General features: G+C 40.9%; 1 protein-coding gene across 1 annotated transcript in view; it reads left to right on the plus strand.

Moving 5' to 3' along the window:
• LOC144604190 (contactin-associated protein-like 2) overlaps nucleotides 1-23588 on the plus strand; it is a 1366128-nt gene that overhangs the window by 668779 nt on the left and 673761 nt on the right. The window contains exon 9 of the mRNA XM_078418400.1: nucleotides 4481-4630. Coding sequence (XP_078274526.1) covers nucleotides 4481-4630 — 150 coding nt within the window. The remainder of the gene's footprint in view (nucleotides 1-4480; nucleotides 4631-23588) is intronic.

The raw sequence follows: 23588 nt of genomic DNA on the forward strand, positions 1-23588 counted from the left end.
GAAGGATTCATCTCAGTATCAGCACCTAGCAGCTGTTCTAATGAATGAAATACTGCATGCCATAGGATACCACTGTGCTTTTATTTACTGTCTAACTATTGTCAATGCAGACAGCAAAAGCATTACTTTCATCTTTCCAACTAATTTAAATTAAATTTTGGTGGATTTTGCACTCAAGTTGATTAATGATAGTGTTGGGCAACAGAACATTGTTTCACTTTTTAATTCAGGTGAGTCCATTGATGTTAAATGCAGCATTACTTCAAAGCATAAACATTCTTTTGCTCTCTTTAACGATTTACCTAGATGCAGAATTTGGTTGCACAAAACAAATAAATCCACCGTCAATATTCCTAAACATGGAGATGACGCCCTACTTAGCAGTTCAGTTCCTTCATTTCTCATCGGCCACCCTTGAGGATTAACAATGAAAGGCTGCAAATTTTGCTCCAATTAGTACTTCAGTCACGGACAGGTTCGTTCTTGGAGATTCATCCTGTTCAGAGCTACATCTAAACTGACAGGTTAATTTGCTCCAGTTTCTTTATGATAAAGAGAATGAGAGAAAGTCTGAAGCAGACAATACCCCCATAAGTTTGGGATAGAATTTGAAGTCAGGTCTCAGAAGTAAAAATTCTATGCAAAGCAGTTCCCTGTGTTGGATTCTTTGTAATGGGATACCTAGCTAGTATTCTTTCACACAAAGAGAGAAGTGCACAAAGAAATACTATCAGTTTTAGGAATAAAATGTACTCGAACTAGCTTTGGTTTTTCAAAAATATTTCAATTATTTGTTCGAACATGTCTAATAATGTATTAGAGTGAAATGTTCAACAGTGTCCATTATCTATTGCCATCTCTACATGGAATCTAAGGCTGATTGCAGCAAGAAGTATACAAGTGTCAAGGATTCATCTGAGCTGCATTGGGTCCAAATAAATTGCTCAGACATGTTTTTTCTTACCAAGGCAGCATTTGCAGCAACCCATAAGGGGTATTGTGACAGGCAACACGCCAAGGTTTAGCCGAATTGAGAAGAACTCCCTCATGATATCGAGCAATTCCGAGCTGTGCAAAGTGGCACAACTGAATCTCATGCGGCAATAATTATTCACTCATTGTTTGTTTCTGAATTGAAGATAGAAATGAAAATTAGCATTTTTGTAGCCTCTGTATGATTTTTATTTTTATTGGCACTCCTACATAATTTATTTGAGGTTCATAATAATCAGATATCAGAGGTTGCCTGAATAATATATGAATGGTGACTGAAATTCCTTCCAGAAACTTATTATTTGCACCTGAATTGTAAAGACTAATTCAATTTAGTGAACTAATTATTTTGAACAATGATTTCACTTTCGCGGAGCTATTAGTTTGGAGTGCTTGGCGTTTCCAATTAATTACTAAATTAATGAACTACTGAACTGTCATTGAAGTTGGAGCTTGGATAAATGATCAGACCTTCAAGTTTCAGGAAATATCTTTTTGTTCCTTAAAGATTAGCATGAGATTTTGTTCCAAATATAATGAGCATCTGCCAAGTACTTTTTTTGTTATCCTGCTTTATTAATGTGGTTGAAAATGTTATGACTGGTTAGTTTTTCCATTGTGAAACTATTTGTTGTAATTCGTGAGCCATTTCTAGAGGGTTTCAGAAATATAGAGGTTTATCCCCAAGTTAATTTAAATCCTCAATCACTTTAACAAAAAGAGCCTGTAATTATTTCCATGGTTATATTGGTGATTCATTCTGCCTCTCTAAATTGTAATGGAAAACATTTACTTTACATGCATTGCAGCACAAATTTTCAATCTGTACTGTATTATTTGTAGTCAAACTTGCATTGGACTTCATTTTTGTTTTCAAATTTCTTCAATTATTATTATATAGATTTTCTATATTAGAAACCTGTACAAATGTTGTGGCATTGATTTTTGGAAGAATATTTAAATTTGTTACTGGTCAAATTTAGATTATTTAGAAAAGTTCAGAAAAAAAGTAAATCGGAAATATACCTGCTTTAAATTAAATGTTGAACAATTGGTTAATAATCCTTTCCAAACATAATGAGATATTGTTTGGTTAACTGATAATGCAGCATGCTCACTTCTGCATTACATCTGATTTGCAGCAAATGTAGATCAAAAAACTATCACCTTTCTCGAGGCAGAATCATCTTTCACAAAAGTAAACATATGCACTGACATGATATCTGACCAAAATACCCCTCCAATAAATCTGCAAACATCTTGAGAATATATCCAAATATTTTAAATAACGTGACATAATGTCTTTGAAAATCTAAGTGACAGTTTAGAAATAGTGTCAGTTTTTCAAGGAGCTTTATACTCGATCCAAAAGCGTCAATGGTTTTTGAAGTTACATTCACCAGATTCATGGGCGACACTGACATTTACCCCGTCAATGAGCCACATTTCCAAATCAGCAGTACAGAATTATGGCTTTTATCTTTTCTGGCATTGTATCAATTTGTAAGTGTCCAGAAAGGAAAAAAACACTGACTCATTGTTTATATGATGTAATAAATTATGTTAAAGATAAATGATTATTTCCCAGCAGTTTATCAGCTACATTTTACCAATCAGACTTTCTTTAGTGAGTTGTCAGGATCTGGAATGTACTACTGAAAGCAAATGGTAGAAGCAGATTCAGGGAATTATAGAAATGATATAGCATAGAAACAGACCATTTGGCCTATCAATGGCATGCTGGTTCTATGTATGAGCAATCCAGTCATACCTTTTCACCCACACTCTCCCTATAGTTTTGTAATTTGTTTCCTTTCAAGGACTTCTCCAATTCTGTTTTGAACCCCAGAGTAGAATTGTCTTACTGTCGGCCAAAAGTATACTTTAAATGCTAACTACTTACTGCTCCTTAAATATATTTTCTTCATATCTCATCTGTTTTGCCATTTACTCTCTTTCTACGACCTTTGGTTCTTGATGCTTGGGAGCAATTTTCCTCTGACTCGTGTGTCTGACAACATTGTGATTTTTAACTTGCCTGGTCAGATTCTCTCTCAATCTCCTCTGTTCCAAGGATGACTCATCCAGGTTCTGTATACCTGTTATCATTTCAGCAAATCTTTTCTATATCGTCGAAAAGGATTTCATACCTCTCCTAAAATGTGATGTCCAGAACTGGACTCATTATTTCAGTCTCTTGTGTCTCCATTTTTACCACTTCAGTGTGAAACCTCAAAGTATGCTTCAAAGGAGCTCTCTCTGAGTTTAAAGAAGGGTCATGACCCAAAATATTGCCTGCCCATTTCCCTCCAAAGATGCTACCTGGCCTGCTGAGTTCCTGCAGCAGTGTGTTTTGTGCTCTTTATTCCAGTTGTGTGATAATCGTTTATCATGAGTCCCTTGCTCTTTCTTTCAAGGCTCAATCTATAAAGCTCAGGGTCCCATATACTTTTTTCATTTTCTCAACCTACTCTACTATTTTTTTGTGATTTTTGCACATATCCATCCAATTATCTGGGTTCCTGTTCACTTCCATATTTGTCCCCTCCAATTCTCCTTACTCTTCCAACTAAAATGTTTTCTTCATTACATTTCAACTGCCATATATATGTTTATTCCCCCATCTTAGAGTCCATTGGTATCCACCTTACAGTTCACTCTGATTTCAAGTTTTATACCATCTGCAAATTAGGAAATTGGGGTCTGTGCACGCATATCTAGGTCATCAATATATAATGTTAGAAATCAGTGATCCTATGTACTTGGTATTTCCTGCGGGCACTACTGAACAACTCCTTTGCATTCCTCTCTGCACTTTGTTTCAGGTCAAGGTAATTTCTATTCAGCTATCTGTAGCCCCTTTTGTTCCAATCTTTACGATAAACCTGTAATGTGGTTCTTTACCAAACACCAGTTGGAAGTCGATATATCCTCCACACGAAATGCTTCTTCCTCATCAGTCTTCCCTGTGCAGAATCAAAAATCTCTACCGCATTGTTTAAACACATTTTTTCTTCAATAATCCATGTTAGTTTTCCCTGCTCAATCCACTGATGTCCAAGCAACTATATACTGTTTTGCTCATTAACAAGATTTTTATTGTCTTAGTTTATTTAATATTTTTAGTTGATTCAATTGTTGAAGTGTACTTAAATGTTTTGTTTGATAACTACTTAAATATTTTAATAGCTTGCTTTTAATAGTTTCAGATTTTTTTCAAATGTTTCAGAATGTCAAAAACATTGCAGAATATCTGGCAGCTTTGATTGCTGATTAAGTTGGCACAGTTTAGCTGGCTTTCAAAGTTTTTTCACCAATTTTGTGTGAGAGACTTGTTCTAATTTGTGCTTGAACTTCCAGGGAGGCAAAGCAAATGTCTGCACAGTAAGGGTTGGATTATTCTATATTTTAAATTGCTTGCATCTTCCAGTAGCATTGAACTGGCAAAAACATATTGTTGATGATTCTTTTCTTTATCACATTTCAGGTTTTGGGCTCAATGATGGCCAATGGCACACCGTCCGATTTCTTGCTAAAGAAAATTTTGCCATTCTCAGTGTTGATGGTGATGATGCTTCTGCTGTTCGAACAAACAGTCCAATGCAAGTCAAGACTGGAGATCAATATTATTTTGGAGGTACCATACACAAATGAATTTTCTGTGAACTTCTTGAGCATATTGATTGTTTGAAATTAAAAACAGAAAATGTTGGCATACCTTGCACATAAGGCAATATTAGTTGGGTGCATAACACAGTTAACATTTCATGTCAGTAACCTTTGATCAGTTTAAAGTGAGTAGCAGAGTTAATAAGCATGACAGAATATAATTTATTGAATAAAAGTAATTTGAAACCTTTAACAAATAATTAGTTTCAAGTTTTCATTCAAGAAATTGTGACCTATTTATAGCCCAAGATAGAATTCAAAATGCTAAACGGCAGAAGTATACAATGCTGTGCTTGCTTTCAATTATCCATATTGCAAATTCCTGATCACATCCAATATCCCAATTAGAGGTCTGATTTTTTTTTTCACCCAGGGAAGTTCACCACTGTATTTCATGGTGAGAATAAGAGAGTTTTGAGGAACTTTGGAACATGTTGAATTCTATTTGTTTTGAATGTGTATTGTGCAAGTTAAGTCCCAAGGAGAGTCAGAACGAGGGCCTGCTGGTGCCGGCGCATCACAGCCAGGGTACAACGGAGGGCACGGAAGGAAAATTGTTCTGAAAAGCGGCAGATAGACTGTTGGAGCCTGTAGTCCGGGTTGGGTCCAAATTAATTGGGTGCAAGTTAATCTTGATTGAGTTTTTAAGGAGGTGACGAAGGTGATTGATAAAGATAGGGCAGTGGATATTGTCGACATGGACAGTGAGGCATTTGACAATGTCCCTTAAATAAGAGTAATGTACACGGGATCCTTGATGATTTGGTAGTTTCAATTGAGAACTGGCTTACGCATAGAAGACAGAGGGGAGTAGTGGAAGGGTGTCGGTTTGGCTGGAGGTCTGTGACTAGTTGTGCTGTGCACGGTTTAGTGCTGGGACTTTTGTTGTTTTATGATATATATAAATGACTTGGCGAAAATGTAGTTAGTAGGTTTGTACACGACGCAACAATGGGTGGGTTTGCAATTGTCAAAGGATACAGCAGGACATAGAGGAGTTACAGATATGGGTAGAGAAATGGCAGACAAAGGTTAATCCCGGCAAGTGTGAAGTTTTGTACTTTGAAAGGTCAAATTCTTATTGGTACTTTATTCTCACGTGTACTTAGGTATACAGTTAATGGCAGGTTCCTTAACAGCTCTGATGCACAAAGGGATCCTGGGATCCAAGTCCATAGCTCATTGAAGGTAGAACCACAAGTAGGTGGAGTGGTAAAAAAGATGAGTGGTATGTTTGCCCTCATCGGACAGACCTTAAGTATAAGTGTCAAGAAGTGATGCTCTGTAAAACTTTGTTATTCATATTTGTATTTGTATTCACATGTAGTGAGATATAGGGAAAACTTTATTTGTGTACTCCACAGTCAATCACACTGTACACTTGAGTACACTCATGACATGCATAAAATACAACAGGGAAGGCAGAGAGAAAAATACCAGAGTATAGAATAAAGTGTTTCAGCATTTTAGCATGACAGTAACAGAGAAAGTGCAGATGAAATACAATAAGGTGGCTTAGGAGATCGAGACTGCACACTTTGTTTAAGAAAGGTTCATTTATTAGTCCGATAACAGCGGGGAAAGAAGCTGATCGAGTGGGCTGGTACGTGCTTTCAAGTTTTTTTTTTTTTCTGCCTGACGAAGAAGCATACGAGGGAATGAATGGAATGTAAATGGTCCTTGATGGCTACTTTCCCGAGGTAGCATGGAGTGTAGATGGAGTGGAGAGGTGAAGGGGGAGAGGCTGGTTTGTGAGGTAGACTGGACTGTTGTTTTACAGCGTACAACAATTAGTGCAAAGATACAGGTCCAGCATTGATTCTCTGGCACCCTTGGTTCCAGAGCCTTTCTGGTTATCTGTTATGCTGGACCAACCAGGTGGTTATGGTGGCGCAGTGGTAGAGTTGCTGCCTTACAGCGAATGCAACGCCGGAGACCCAGGTTCGATCCCAACTGCGGGTGCTGTCTGTACGGAGTTTGTACGTTCTCCCCATGACCTCCGTGGGTTTTCTCCGAGATCTTCAGTTTCTTCTCACATTCCAAAGACGTACAGGTTTGTAGGTTAATTGACTTGGTAAATGTAAAAATTGTCCCTAGTGGGTGCAGGATAGTGTTAATGTGCGGGGATCGCTGGTCGGCACGGACCCGGTGGGCCGAAGGGCCTGTTCCCGTGCTGTATCTCTAAACTAAACCAAGGTCACGGCCTCCGAGAGGAGTCGAATGGTACCAGAAGGGTCCGCTTAGGCCGCCGAGGGGCTGATATACCGGCCCGAAAAGTCAGCCTCGGGAAGCCGGCTATGGGAATGGATCTGCTGGCTCCAGCCGGGCTGGAGTTCCAGAACTCCAGCTGTAGGGCGCAGATACGACCCGCCGATTGGCCGCAGAAGTCCTGATCGGCCGTCTCATCCTGCCTGGGGGGACCTGGGAGGGGTTTCAAGTGCATTCTCATGATCATTTCCGGATTAAAGGAGGTGCTGGACCACCAGTTGCCGAAAAATCGGTGGTGGACCTGTACAATATTAAAGTCCAATTAAAGAAAGTTAAAAGGTCTCCAATGAGTTAGATGGGAGGTCAGGGCCGCACGCTAGCTGTTGCGAGACTGTACAGTTGCCTGATAACAGCTGGGCAGGAACTGTTCCTGAATCTGGAGGTATGTGTTTTCAAGCTTCTGCCTGATGGTAGAGAGGAGAAGAGGGGAATGACCAGGGTGAGACTAGTCTTTGAATATGCTAGCAGGCTTACTGGGGCAGAGTGAGGTGTAGATGGAGTCGAAGGAAGGGAGGCAGGTTAGTGTGACGGTCTGGGCCTCCACCCCTGGTCTGCTTCTCCCTGCACCTTAGTGGAGCTCACAGTCAGAGGAAATCCTTCAGGGTGTAAGGCTGCTCATTGGCACCCAGTGCCTTTGACACGGTGCATTTTTGAATTGTCCAGTAGCATGCATTAAACGAAGCTTCACGACTTGCCATGAACCAATCACCTGATGCATGTTTTGAGGTTGTGATTAATTTCTAGAGAAATATTTTTTTTGTTTTGGTTGTTGCATGTTGTTTGATGCCAAGGGTTATTGTGTCGTCCATGGGTGAACTTTGATGTGTGAAGGACAGTGACAGAAGTTGCCATAGAATGACCGAATAATTTGCTGAATGTTGTAATGAAGAATGACCAGTTTGTCTCAATATTCAGAGGTATTTTTAAACTGTGCACCAGTATCCTTTGGCTGAGGAGAAAATGTTGTAATGATGAACACATAGTTGAAAGTGAGATTCCACTCATAATAGCAGAACATTTGATGCTTCCAGACGCGATGATGCCTTGTGTTTTTCTGTTAGTGGTGGCATGCATGCTCAGATATTTTCATAGAACCTAGAACTTTTTGATCCCAAGCCTGTAAATTTGAGAGTGATTGATTCAGTGAATCTAACCGTCTTTCTCAGGCGTTTGTTTGTGCATTCTGATCGTGTGTATATTCCTTTTTGAAATGGGCAATGCCAGAAAATGTAATCGAGAAGAAATCACAGGCTCGGATATTTAGCCTTACAAAGGTAGGCCCAGTGTTTCCTGCACTGATGCGTGCAGTTCTGACTCCATTGTACTGGAATATTACAAGAAATATGTTATGGTGCTGGGATTGTGAAAGATTACGCATCTGATAGCTGGAAGAGATGAGAGCTGCATTGAGAGATGACATTGGATGATTTTTCACAAAGGAGGCTGAGAGGGGTTATTACTGAAATAATTAAGTCCCTGGGAAGAGTCTCTGTGCAAGCTTGTTTACCACAGCTGCAATAACACAACAAGAGAGTGTTGGATGAGCGAAGCTGAATAGATGGATTAGGTAAGGTACAACAATTACACGTGGATGGCTGAATTTTTGGAATAGCCTGTCCAGTGAATCACCAATTTTAAGAGGAATTTAGAGGGTAGTCAGTGAAAACATTAATTACACAATGATGATAGCATTCTGTTGTGATCTGCTTTTGTGCACCAGGGCTGACCGCAAGGACTGAAATTATATGATTGCTCATTTGTACGTTTTTAATAAGCTCATTTCTTCTGCCTTATGATTACATCTGTCTACAAAGCATGAAAACACAACCTCAGGAACAGCTTCCCCCCCCTCTGTGATAAGTCGTCTGAACTGTCCTTTCGTAATTTAGGGTAGTGTCTGATTCACTTCTACCCCATTGCAGATTTTGGACATTGTCTCTGGAACTGTAGCGTTACAATGCTGAGAACTATATTCTGCCCACTGTATCTTCATTTTTGCTCTACCTACTGTGCTTGAGTTTGGCTTCATTGTATCCAGGTTTAATATTATTTGATTTGATTGGACAGCATGCAAAATAAAGCTTTAAACTAAATAGTGGGGGGGAGGAGACAAATTGTAAAAATAAGGATAGAGTTAAAGGGAAAGAGAGTAGAAGAAAAGTTAAGAAAGACACCAAAATTAAAAGGGCAGAAAGCTCACAAAGGGAAAGGAGAGTATGGCCAAGTGAAATAGGAATCGATGTGAAAGGTGAGGTGAGTAATGGATTAAAAGTATTTATGAATGCGCAAAGTATAAGAAGTAAAGTGGATGAGCTTGAGGCTCAGTTAGAGATTGGTAGATATGACACTATGGGGATTACAGAGACATGGCTGCAGGAGGATCAGGACTGGGAACTGAATATTCAGGGTAATACGTCCTATAGAAAGGACAGGCAGGTGGGCAGAGGAGGTGGAGTAGCTCTGTTGGTGAGGGATGAAATTCAGTCCCTTTAGAGGGGTGACATCGGGACTGACGATGTTAAGTCGCTGTGGATAGAATTGAGGAATTGTAAAGGTAAGAAGACACTAATGGGAGTTATCTTCAGGCACCCAAACAGTAGCTCGGATATAGGTTGCAAGTTGCAGCAGGAGTGAAAATTGGCATGTAACAAAGGTAATGCCACTGTGGTTATGGGTGATTTCAATATGCAGGTAGACTGGGAAAATCAAGTTGGTTCTGGACCCAAGAAAGGGAGTTTGTAGAGTGCCTCCGAGATGGATTCTTAGAGCAGCCTGTACTGGAGCCTACCAGAGAGAAGGCAATTCTGGATTTTGTGTTGTCTAATTAACCAGATTTAATAAGGGAACTCAAGGTAAAGGAACTGCTAGGAGGTAGTGACCATAATATGATGTTTTAATCTGCAATTTGAGAGGGAGAAAGTTAAATCAGAACTGTCAGTGTTGCAGTTGAACAAAGGGGACTCGGAAGGCATGAGAGAGGAACTGGCCAAGGTCAACTGGAAAAGGATCCTAGCAGGAATGACGGTGGAACAGCAATGGCAGGAATTTCTGGGCATAATCCAGGAGTTGCAGGATCATTTCATTCCAAAGAGGAAGAAAGATTCTAAGGGGAGCATGAGGCAACCGTGGCTGACAAGGGAAGTTCGGGATGGAATAATACGCTAAATGGGACTTCACCAATGTCTTATACAACTGCAACATGACCTCGCAACGTTTATACTCAATACTCTGGCTGATGAAGACCAATGCTAAAAGCCTTTTTGACCACCTGATCTACCTGCGACTACACCTTCAAGGAACCGTGCACCTGCACTCCTAGATCCCTCCCAGAGCCCCAACATTCAATAGACAATAGACAAATAGACAATAGACAATAGGTGCAGGAGTAGGCGATTCGGCCCTTCGAGCCAACACCGCAGTTCAATGTGATCATGGCTGATCATTCTCAATCAGTACCCCATTCCTGCCTTCTCCCCATACCCCCTGACTCCGCTATCCTTAAGAGCTCTATCTAGCTCTCTCTTGAATGCATTCAGAGAATTGGCCTCCACTGCCTTCTGAGGCAGAGAATTCCACAGATTCACAACTCTCTGACTGAAAAAGTTTTTCCTCATCTCCGTTCTAAATGGCCTACCCCTTATTCTTAAACTGTGGCCCCTGATTCTGGACTCCCCCAACATTGGGAACATGTTTCCTGCCTCTAACATGTCCAACCCCTTAATAATCTTATACGTTTCAATAAGATCCCCTCTCATCCTTCTAAATTCGAGTGTATACAAGCCTAGTCGCTCCAGCCTTTCAACATATGACAGTCCCACCTTTCCGGGAATTATCCTAGTAAACCTACGCTGCACGCCCTCAATAGCAAGAATATCCTTCCTCAAATTTGGAGACCAAAACTGCACACAGTACTCCAGGTGCGGTCTCACTAGGGCCCTGTACAACTGCAGAAGGACCTCTTTGCTCCTATACTCAGCTCCTCTTGTTATGAAGGCCAACATTCCATTGGCTTTCTTCACTGCCTGCTCTACCTGCATGCTTCCTTTCAGTGACTGATGCACTAGGACACCCAGATCTCGTTGTATGTCCCCTTTTCCTAACTTGACACCATTCAGATAATAATCTGCCTTCCTATTCTTACCACCAAAGTGGATAACCTCACACTTATCCACATTAAACTGCATCTGCCATGCATCCGCCCACTCACACAACCTGTCCAAGTCACCCTGCAACCTCATAGCATCTTCCTCACAGTTCACACTGCCACCCTGCTTTGTATCATCTGCAAATTTGCTAATGGTACTTTAAATCCCTTCATCCAAGTCATTGATGTATATTGTAAATAGCTGCGGTCCCAGCACCGAGCCGTGCGGTACCCCACTAGTCACTGCCTGCCATTCTGAAAGGGACCCATTTATCCCCACTCTTTGCTTTCTGTCTGTCAACCAATTTTCTATTCACTGTGCTGGTCCTGCCCATGTTAGACTTTGCAAAATGCAACACCTCACATTTGTCTCTATTAAATTTCATCAATCATTCCTAACCCCACCTGGCCAATCGATCCAGATCCTGCTGCAAACTTTCACAACCATCTTCACTATCTGCAAAACCATTCACTTTTGTATCATCAGCAAACTTGCCAATCTTGCCATGTATGTTCTCATGCAAATCATTGAACGATGACAAACAGTAACGGGCCTAGCACCGAACCCTGAGGCACACTACTAGTCACAGGGGTTCTTCATCACAGGAGTCATTCTTCATCACCCTATCTTCCATTTTTGGGAACAATGTGCTTGTATTCCTAGATCCCTTTGTTCCACAACACTCCTCAGGGCCTCACTGTTCACTGTGAAGGTCCTGCCGTGGTTTGACTTCCCAAAATGAAACACCTTAACATAACCTGAATTAAACGTCATTAGCCATTCCTCAGCCCACTTGCCCAGCTGATCACGATCCCACTTCTACTCTTGATAACCATCTTCACTGTTTACGATACCACCTATTTTACTGTCATCATGCTTTGTATATTCTCATCTAAATCGTTGAAATAGATGACGAGCAGCAATGGGCCAAGCACTGAACCCTGAGGCACACCACTATCACAGGCCTCCAGTCCAAAAATTTATTTTCCATCACTTCTTACCATTAAGCTAATTCTGTAACCAGATATCCAGCTCACCCGGGATCCCGTGCAATCTAACCTTCCAGAGCAGCCTATCATGCAGATCCTTATCAAAGGCCTTGCTGAAGTACATATAGGCTATGTCTGTGACCGTGCCTTTGTCAAATCTCTTGAACACTTCTTCAAAAATCTCAATCAAAGTTCGGCTTACTGGTCAATAGTTTGCTCGTTGCAGCCCAACAACAGAGGCACCATATTAAAGGCACAGCATTAACCACCCACTGACATCTTTGATCATTTGGCACTTCTCCCATGTGCAGTGATGATTCATTTTGCTCATCCTGCAATTTCTTCTCTAGCTTCCCACTGTGTCTTCAGATATGTCTGATCGGGAGATTTGTCTACCTTCATGCGCCTTAAGATGCCGATCACCTTGAAATTAGTTTAGAGATACAGCGCAGAAAGTTTGTCCGGCCCACTGAGTCAGTGCCACCCTAACATTATCCTACACACATCAGGGACATTTTTTACAAATTTTACCAAAGCCACTTAACCTACAAACCTGTACGTCATTGGCATGTGGGGGGGGAACCAGAGCACCCGGGGAAAACGCACAAACTCTGTATAGACAGCGCCTGTGGTCCGGATTGAGCCTGGGTCTCTGACGCGGTAAGGCAGCAACTCCACCGCTGCGCCACCATACTGAACTCTTCAATTGTACGAGGGACTGTCCTCAAGACATCTCCATTAACTTTCCCAAGCTCCCTAGTCTTCATGAATTTTTTAGAGTAAAAATGGAGAAATATTCATTGTGGACCTTGAGCCTCAATGGATCCCCTCTTCTCCGTACATAGATGACCAGCTTGGTTTCTCAGGGGCCCTATTCTCTCTCCTGTTTCCCTCTTTCCCTTAATATACTTAAAAAATATCTTTAGCTTCTTCTTAATTTTATTTCCCAAGAGCTATCTCATGCCGTCATTTTGCCCTTTTGATTTCCTCCTTAGGTATGCTCTTCAATCCCCTCTATTCCTCCAGGGATTCACTTCATCTTCATCCTCATGCCCAGGCCTCCTCCTTTTTCCTGACTAGGATCATAATTTCTCTCACCAAGGGTCATTCATTGCCTGGCTTATGTTTGGGTTTATTATTGTCATATATACCGAGCCTCATTGAAAAGCATTGTTTTGCATGCTATTCACACAGGTCAGATATATCATTCATAAATAAAATCAAGTCTAAATCAATTACAATAGACAGAGCAAAGAAAAAAACACAGAGTGCACATTATAGTTTTCAGCATTGCTGCACATTTTAATGCATCAGTTCCACAGATCTGTCTTCCTATCTGCTTCACCATTCATTTTACTGGGAACCTGCATAACTTGAATTCTCAATATCACTTGTAAAGTATCCCACTTTCCAGACATCCTTTTGACCACAAGCAATTTATTCCAATCAACATTTGCGATATCCTGTCTAATACCATCAAAATTGGCCTTGGCTCACTTTAACCTGCAGACATTCCTGTCTACTGACACCCCAGTCACTTGACCAGCCCAATTCCCTCAGGAGTAAGTTAATTAGAGAATACATTGTGAACTACTCTATTTGCTCAGTATCTGTGTATCTCAAAGAGACATGGGATTATGTGGAGTCAAATGATAAGTTAATGATTAAAGACATTTGCCAATACAAGACTTTGGGTACATATGCAAACGCTGTCACTTTTTCAAAGTCACCCCATCACTGAAGCTTAGTGCCTCAGTAAGCCACAGGATACATCAGATAATCTGCAGTGCACTGCGATATTTTTTGCCGAAGCAAGCAAATTTTCAGTCCTGTATTTTCAGAAACTTCCTTGTAGTCTTCAGAATTATGTTGCATTACAGAAAGGGGCCATCAGGATATTCAAATCATAAATCAACTCCTTGTAAATCAGGAGAAGTTGCGTTTTGATATTCTTAATAGTCGCCAAGAACGCTTGTTGGAGGAAGATCTAAAGGTTTCCACACCATAGAAGTGGCCCAAATGACCGGGGTTCAAGGCTGAACCGTTGTGATGTTGATCACTAATTCTGTGATTCTTGCCGGTGGTAAGGATGTGATGGAATATGACTGCCTCATTTTACATAGAACAGTACAGCACAAGAACAGGCCTTTCAGCCCACAATGTCTGTGTTAAACACGATTCCAAGATCAACATGATCCAGGTACACTACATCCACCAACCCTCCCCTGTCCATTCCAGAAGATTAGTCAAGCATGATTTCCCCTTCGTAAATCCATGCTGACTCGGAACGATCCTGATCCTGTTACTGCTATCCAAATGCTCCGCAATTTCGTCTTTTATAACCTCACCCAAGGGAAGGAAAATCAAACCATTCAAAATGAATGCCTCTCGAGATTTTTCCACTCTTTTATAAGGATAAGTTAAAAGATGGTTTTGGCTTCCCTCGATTTCAATTTTATTACTGGGCTGCAAACTTAAGAATTTTGTCCCTCTGGCACAAAAGACTATCAGCAGACCCCACTCTAATAACCAGACCCCACTCTAATAACCAGACCCCACTGTAATAACCACGGCTTCCTGGCTTCAGATTGAACAGGCGGACTGCAGGTAGAAATCTCTTCCTGCTCTTTTGAATAATCCCGTCAAGATAAAAATTACATCAGACATAAACCAGCCCTGTTATTTTAAACTCGTTAAGAACATGGAGGCAAATTCAATCTTTCCTGAATTTGCCCAAAGTTCACATGGATAGTCCTATCTGCAAACACCATGCTTTCCCTCCAGGTTTAGATGATTCCTTTTTCTCCGTCTGGAAAATAAAAACACAGTCACAATCGGAGACTTATATTTTGAGGGTAACCTGTTATCCTTCCAACAATTGCAACAATCCTATAGCCTACCATCAACACACTTTTTTAGTTACCTCCAAATAAGGAACTATGTTAAGACTCACCTCCAAATAAGAAATTATGTTAAGAATCTTACTGCTCAGGCCATCTCACTCTGCATTCTGCTAGCAAAACGTCTCATTTTACAACAATGGAAATCTGAGTCTAGCCCCACATTCCACCAAGGGCTGAGGGAGCTGGGAAATATGATTCACATGGAAGGCCTTCGACATATAAACTTGCCAACAAGGAAAATGTCCCTGAAAATCTAGAAACCGTTTCTCGACAAATGGTCAATAACTCAGCAGAAATTAACTGACTCGTATACCTCATATGCTTGACAGGATGAGATAAGGTCCTATTCATGGTGTATCACATCCACATATCTTTGGACCCACACTTGTTGCCATTGTTAGTTTTTGTTTTGTTTTGTCTTCTGTTTTTTGTTTATTTCCTTCATTTCCTGAATAATATTTAGTATTTTTTTTAAAAGGTAACTGTTTTTTTTCTTCTTCTTTGTTTGCTGTTTGTTCGACTATACTTTGTTTCAATCCTTATGCTTTGTTTTAACTGGACATCACTTTATCTTGCCTCTATGTTTAACACCGAGTGTTGCCATTGTAATGTACACACTACCTGTACTTAAAAAAATCAATTAAAAAAAACCCCAACCCCATAAAAACCACCAGAAGTTCTCTATTCTTCTAATCCTGCAAGTTACACTTCACGTCTAATGACAATGCTACTGGCACAGGGACTGTGAAAAATCATGCTGTTAGCCATGTTCATACTCTGATGCTTCATCTAATTGTGTTTTGTGCATAACCTCTGGCATACAGCACAGATAAAATATTTTCACACAGACCTATGATTGATTTGCACATTCCCGAGCTGTGAATTGTTTTCCTTAACGAAGAGCTTATTGTGTTGGGAGTTTCAAAAGACAAAAGCTTTTCTTATCTATATTCTCAGCTGAGGCAGCAATAAAGCAACTGTAATTGGCCACAGTGTTTCTGGATTAAAAAAAAAGAAAAATTGTCAATCAACGTTATCAAATGAACACACCTTAAAATGATTCATGTGTGATTGTCAGATGAGGATAAAAGGAGGCTCACTGTGTTTGAATAGTTTCGCAATACTGATTGTTTCAATTCAAAGTTAAATAACCACTTGAGTGGGGTACGAGATGATGCGTGAAGCCCAATGGCTTAATCCTGAGAGAATTACGAACACTCAGGTGAAGAGTGGAAAAATCTCGAGAGGCATTCATTTTGAATGGTTTGATTTTCCTTCCCTTGGGTGAGGTTATCATTGTGTTTCACTGAAAAGAGGGAAACAAAACAAATATGATTTTGACATTCAAAATCACGGTGAACATTGAATTCTTCATTTTTAGGTAACTACAAAACCTCCCCCTCTCCCTCCTTCCCCCAACCCCAACTCTCCAACCCCCTTCTCTCCCATCTCTACCTTGTATCCCACTTGTCCCCTCCCCCTCCCCTTCCACCTACATTCCTTCCTCCAGCTTCACAATTCTCAACTCTTCAATCCTTTTGTCTCACGCCTTCTGTACCCCTCATCTATTACCCGCCAGACTTTGTCCTGCACCTTCTCCCTTCCACATAACTACCCCGCACCCAGCCTGAAATGTCCCCTATCCATGTTCTTCACAGGTGCTGATTGACCTGCTGAGTTACTCCAGCATTTTGTGTCTTTCTTGTAAACCAGCATCTGCGGTTCCTTTGCACCTCTATGATCTCGACTTTGTTTAACTAACTACCATCATGCTAACAGTGCACTTTCTTTGACTTTGTATTACTTTGTTTTATGACTGCATCTAATTTAATTCTCTGCTTGTGAGTTCGTCCCTGAAATTGACACTGGAATGTTTGACACTGATGGTAAACATATTGGTATTAAATGTGTCATGATGCTGTAATAATCTATTGAAATATTAAAAGGAATTTACAGTGTTCCTCTCAAATCTTTTGATGTCCTGGAACCTGCGAGATTTATCTAATGCAAAGACATTGATCCTGTACCATATCAATCATCGCAAGGCACTCTGGTTATCAAATTATCCACCTTTCCATGCTGTGAAACTTCAAACTTGCTTTAATTTTATATTGATAACTACTTACAGTGCCCTCCATAATGTTTCGAACAAAGACCCATCATTTATTTATTTGCCTCTGTACTCCACAATTTGAGATTTGTAATAGAAAAACTCACATGTGGTCGAAGTGCACATTGTCAGATTTTATTAAAGGCCATTTTTTATACATTTTGGTTTCACCATGTAGAAATTACAGCAGTGTTTATACATAGTCCCCCCATTTCAGGGCACAAATAATGTTTGGGACACATGGCTTCACAGGTGTTTGTAATTGCTCAGGTGTGTTTAAATGCCTCTTCAATTTATAAGAGGTATAAGAGAGCTCTCAGCAGCTAGTCTTTCCTCCAGTCTTTCCATCACCTTTGGAAACTTTTATTGCTGTTTATCAACATGAGACCAAAGTTGTGTCAATGAAAGGCAAAGAAGCCATTATGAGACTGAGAAACAAGAATAAAACTGTTAGAGACATCAGCCAAAATTAGGCTTACCAAAATCAACTGTTTGGAACATCATTAAGAAGACAGCACTGGTGAGCTTCCTAATCGCAAAGGGACTGGCAGGCCAAGGAAGACCTCCACAGCTGATGACAGAATAATTCTCTCTAAAAGAAAGAAAAATCCCCAAACACCTGTCCGACAGATCAGAAACCCTCCTCAGGAGTCAGGTGTGGATTTGTCAATGACCATTGTCTGTAGAAGACTTCATGAACAGAAATACAGAGGCTACACTGCAAGATGCAAACCACTGGTTAGCCACAAAAATAGGATGGCCAGGTTACAGTTTGCCAAGAAGTACTTAAAAGAGAAACCACAGTTCTGGAAACAAGTTTTGTGGACAGATGAGATGAAGATTCATTTATATCAGAGTGATGACAAGAGCAACATATGGAGGAGAGAAGGAACTGCCCAAGATCCAAAGCATATCACCTCATCTGTGAAACGCAGTGGTGGGGGTGTTATGGCCTGGGCATGTATGGCTGCTGAAGGTACTGGCTCACTTATCGTCATTGATAATACAACTGCTGATGGTAGTAGCTTAATGAATTCTGAAGCAGATAGACACATCCTATCTGCTCAACTTCAAACAAATGCCTCAAATCTCATTGGCTGGCGGTTCATTCCACAGCAAGACAATGATCCCAAACATACTGCTAAAGCAGCAAATAAGTTTTTCAAAGCTAAATAATGGTCAATTCTTGAGTCAATCACCCGATCTGAACTCAATTGAGCATGCCTTTTATCTGCTGAACAGGAAACAAAGAGTAGGGATTAACGGGTCCTTTTCAGAATGGCAGGCAATGACTAGTGGGGTACCACAAGGCTCAGTGCTGGGACCGCAGCTATTTACCATATACATTTATAAATTCGATGAAGGAATTAAAAGTAACATTAACAAATTTGCCGATGACACAAAGCTGGGTAGTAGTGTAAACTGTGAGGTGGATGCTATGAGGATGTAAGGTGACTTGGACAGGTTGGGTGAGTGGGCATTTAGAACGGATTTGTGGAAAAACTTCACCCAGAAGGTTGTGAATCTGTTGAATTCTCTGCCTCAGAAGGCAGTGGAGGCCGATTCTCTGGATGCTTTCAAGAGAGAGTTAGATAGAGCTCTAAACGATAGTGGAGTAAAGGGATATGAGGAGAAGGCAGGAACGGGGTATTGATTGTGGATGATCAGCCATGATCACAGTGAATGGCGGTGCTGGCTCGAAGGGCCAAATGGCCTACTCCTGCACCTATTGTCTGTTGCAAATATATGCAGGTTTGTCGGTTAATTGGCTTCTGTACAAATTATCCATAGTGCGTCGGATAGAACTAGTGTACGGGTCATCTCTACACGGCGAGCCTGTTTCCATGTTGTATCTCTAAACTAAACTAAACTAAACACACTGGTACCGAATCTACATGCATTATCTGTACATTTGCTAGCTAGCATCAGTCAAACAACATGTTGATTTTAAAAATCCTCATCGCTTTAAGGCCTTGCTTATACTTCCCCCAGTCAAATAATGCTACAAGATATCTTCACTTCTTTGTTTCTGTACTCTCGGTCATGTCTGAATTTAATCTCTCTACCTCTAACATTTGGGCCTTCAGTTGCCAAAGCCCAACACTTTTAATTCCCACCCCACACTTCTTTATCCAACAGAGACATCATAATCATAATGATAATCGGAATCGTACTTTATTAGCCAAGTATGTTTTGCAACATGCGAGGGATTTGATTTGCCATACAGTCATACCAAGAAAGAGCAACAAGACACCCAAATAAAATTTTTACATGAACTTCAAAAACAGCGACTCTCCACATTCCTCACTGTGATGGAAGGCAAAAAAAGTTCAAACTTCTTCCCTTCTTTGTTCTCTTCTGATGCTTCTCTGAATCAGGTTTTGTTTTAATCCTCATCTGGATTGCCTTGAGATATTTCTCCACAGTAACGTGGAATATAAATGCAACCCTTGTTGTCAAGGTATCTGATGTGGTGAAATATCTGATTCAGATGAGATCAAGAAAGTCAGTGGGTGCTCTGAGCTCTACGAAGCACAATTTAGCCATCCGCGAATGCACAAGGTCAGCCTGAAGGTCGGGGCTGTCAAGCTGCCTGATATTTCTGTTGCTCCCGTTGGAGAAGTTGATGTCCGAAAGCTCACAGTATGAAAAAAAAATACAGAAGAGAGTCCACAGAGTATTATTTTACTCATCAAATCACAATCTCTTCACGAGTTAAAATAGTCACATTTTGTGCAATCTTTTGTACAGTAACTCTCTGAATATTTGAAATGGCATTTCATTACAATAGCAAACTGTTGTATATTTTATGGTACAGATCAAAACTGGAATATATTGATGTTTCAGTTGTTTTCCTGACACATTGCAAACCCACTGTCTCTTTATCTTGACCAGATCAACTCCCGACCAGCTTCCCTGCCATTCTGTTCCATTCTGTTCCATTCTCCCATTTTCTTCCCCCAGATTACTTCAAAAATCCCCAGATGGTCTGCCTGATGGTCTGCATCCCAGGGTACTTAAGTAGGTGGTTCTAGAAATCGTGGACGCATTGGTGATCATTTTCCTATGTTTCTATGTTTCTAGGATCAGTTCCTGTGGATTGGAGGGTAGCTAATGTTATCCCACTTTTTAAGAAAGGACAGAGAGAGAAAACAGGAAATGAGAGACCAGTTAGTCTGACATCGGTGGTGGGGAAGATGCTGGAGTCAATTACAAAAGACGAAATTGCGGAGCATTTGGATAGCAGTAACAGGATCGTTCCGAGTCAGCATGGATTTACGAAGGGGAAATCATGCTTGACTAATCTTCTGGAATTTTTTGAGGATGTAACTAGGAAAATGGACAGGGAAGAGCAAGTGGATGTAGTGTACCTTGACTTTCAGATAGCCTTCGACAAAGTCCCACATAGGAGATTAGTCGGCAAAATTAGAGGACGGTATTGGGGGTAGGGTACTGACATGGATAGAAAATTGGTTGGCAGACAGAAAGCAAAGAGTGGGGATAAATGGGTCCCTTTCAGAATGGCAGGCAGCGACTAGTGGGGTACCGCAAGGCTCATTGCTGGGACCACAGCTATTTGCAATATACATTAATGACTTGGATGAAGGGATTAAAAGTAACATTAGCAAATTTGCAGATGATACAAAGCTGGGTGGCAGTGTGAACTGTGAGGAAGATGCTATGAGGTTGCAGGGTGACTTGGACAGGTTGTGTGAGTGGGCAGATGCATGGCAGATGCAGTTTAATGTGGATAAATGTGAGGTTATCCACTTTGGTGGTAAGAATAGGAAGGCAGATTATTATCTGAATGGTGTCAAGTTAGGAAAAGGGGATGTACAACGAGATTTGGGTGTCATATCATATATCATATATCATATATATACAGCGCGGAAACAGGCCTTTTCGGCTCACCAAGTCCGCGCCGCCCAGCGATCCCCGCACACTAACACTATCCTACACACATTAGGGACAATCCTAGTGCATCAGTCACTGAAAGGAAGCATGCAGGTACAGCAGGCAGTGAAGAAAGCCAATGGAATGTTGGCCTTCATAACAAGAGGAGTTGAGTATAGGAGCAAAGAGGTCCTTCTGCAGTTGTACAGGGCCCTAGTGAGACCGCACCTGGAGTACTGTGTGCAGTTTTGGTCTCCAAATTTGAGGAAGGATATTCTTGCTATTGAGGGCGTGCAGCGTAGGTTCACTAGGTTAATTCCCGGAATGGCGGGATAAATATTTTGGGAGAAGAATAGACAATAGACAATACGTGCAGGAGGAGACCTTTCGGCCCTTCGAGCCAGCACCGCCATTCAATGCGATCATGGCTGATCATTCTCAATCAGTACCCTGTTCCTGCCTTCTCCCTATACCCCCTGACTCCGCTATCCTTAAGAGTTCTATCTGAATGCATTCAGAGAATTGGCCTCCACTGCCTTCTGAGGCAGAGAATTCCACAGATTCACAACTCTCTGACTGAAAAAGTTTTTCCTCATCTCAGTTCTAAATGGCCTACCCCTTATTCTTAAACTGTGGCCCCTTGTTCTGGTCTCCCCCAACATTGGGAACATGTTTCCTGCCTCTAACATGTCCAACCCCTTAATAATCTTATACGTTTCGATAAGATTGAATTACGGAAGGCTCTTCACCAGAATGACTGCAATGGTTTAAAAAGTGGCTCACCATCTCCTTCTCAAGGACAATTGGAGATGAAAGGAAATGTTAGGCTTACTAATGGTTAGTGATCCAAAAAAGGAATATTTAAAACGTTGTGACTCATGCGGACCTAGCTTCGCTCGTCTTCTTTAAGTTGCACTAACGTGCACCTCACTTGTTTTTTGAAAGCTGTTGTAGGTGACACATCAACAAAAGAGTTGTAATTACCTGATTTCAAAACCTGTGTTGAATTCCATTTGGCATCAGTATGTATGTTGGAATTTGGTTAGTCCATCTTAACCATGCATGACCCTGAACATACAGTACATTAGGATTTCTATTTAAGTACTTTGTGCCACATTCTATTAGAGAGGTTTTAGGCCCGTAATCAAATATCGGTTAATGTAGGCCACGGGCAAAAGATCTCATGACTTTATGCACTCGGGAGTTTCAGGAATTTGGTGGGAATTGAATAAGCCAAACAAACTATTTCAGCCTTTTCATCAGCTTGATCATTATCATTGTAAAAGAACCTATGAAACAAATTTAAAGTTGACCAAAGTCAGGCACTTTGGGTTTGTCAAAGAGAATATCATATTTCTTTCTCACACCAATAAAAGTAAACATTACAAAAGCTCTGGACGATCACCAAAACAGCATTTAATGCTCTTAAACAGAGATGGATGTTATTCTGATCAGGTGGGACATCATTTCTGACTAGAGATTGCTATGCTGTTAAATCAGGGAACGTAAACTGGGCTGCCTTCAATTGTTTATTATTCCAATTTCAATTCCACTTTCTCTCTTCGCCTACCTTTTCCCTCCTAATTAGCCTGAAATGTTTAAATTTGTTTTTATCTCTCCCAAGTACCATACGATCCAAAGGGGTTGGAAGTATATCATAGTTAATCTATACTGTAACACAGCTGCATGGTTTAGCTTGAACGGACAGTCTGTCTTTTTTCATCTAATCACTTTAAAGAATAGATTTCCAAGTCAGACCCTTTCTCCATGTAAGGAACTAACTGTAAAGTAAGTGTAATCATCGGTCTCCACAGTACTGCGTACGATCTCAGCCCAATCTATCACAGGGTCCCTTGGTTCTATTTAAAGAGGGTACACTGTCAACACAATCAATATTGTGCCGAACTGCAAACCTTTCGCTCTGAGTCTGAATAGTGTGGCAGACAATTTCTTCAAACTGAAAATCAGTTCATTGTTTTAACATTCAATAAAAACTCTGCAACAGTGCTCTCGATGCCTATTTCAGAGCCAATTTCAGATCCTAAATGTCACCTTTCTAAAGCCTGCTCATTTTGAGTTGTCTCAAATAGAAATTGCAAAGGGGCACAAGGGTGCCTGCAAGGCTATCAGATGAGGTGGAATTCAGTATCATCTTGGGGAATTGTTCTTCTGAACATATTTGAATGATGTTAAAGCAAGCAACTAGCCTGTGGTTCAAAATCTATGCTCTGGCATTTTCTTGGAGCTAACTGTCATCACATCTTTATCAGAAGCAGGACAGGAACCATGTCGACATATGTTTCGTTTAATTTTATTTTAGAGATGCAGCATAGAAACAAAACCCTTCAGCCCACTGAGTCAACACCGACCATCAATCATCCATTCACAATAGGTCCATGTAATTCAACTTTCACATGCACTCCTTCCACAATTCGGGCAATTTACAGCGGCCAATTAACCTAGAAACCCGCACGTCTTCGGGATGTGTGGGGAAATTGGAACACCGGGGAGGAAAGCCATACAGTCACAGGGAGAATGCGTAAACTCCACAGGCAGCAGCAGTGGTCAGGATCGAACCCAGGTCTCTGGCACTGTAGTCAGCAGCTCTAGCAGCTGT

Source organism: Rhinoraja longicauda, chromosome 2 (genome assembly GCF_053455715.1).
Source record: "Rhinoraja longicauda isolate Sanriku21f chromosome 2, sRhiLon1.1, whole genome shotgun sequence".
Taxonomy (NCBI): domain Eukaryota; kingdom Metazoa; phylum Chordata; class Chondrichthyes; order Rajiformes; family Arhynchobatidae; genus Rhinoraja; species Rhinoraja longicauda.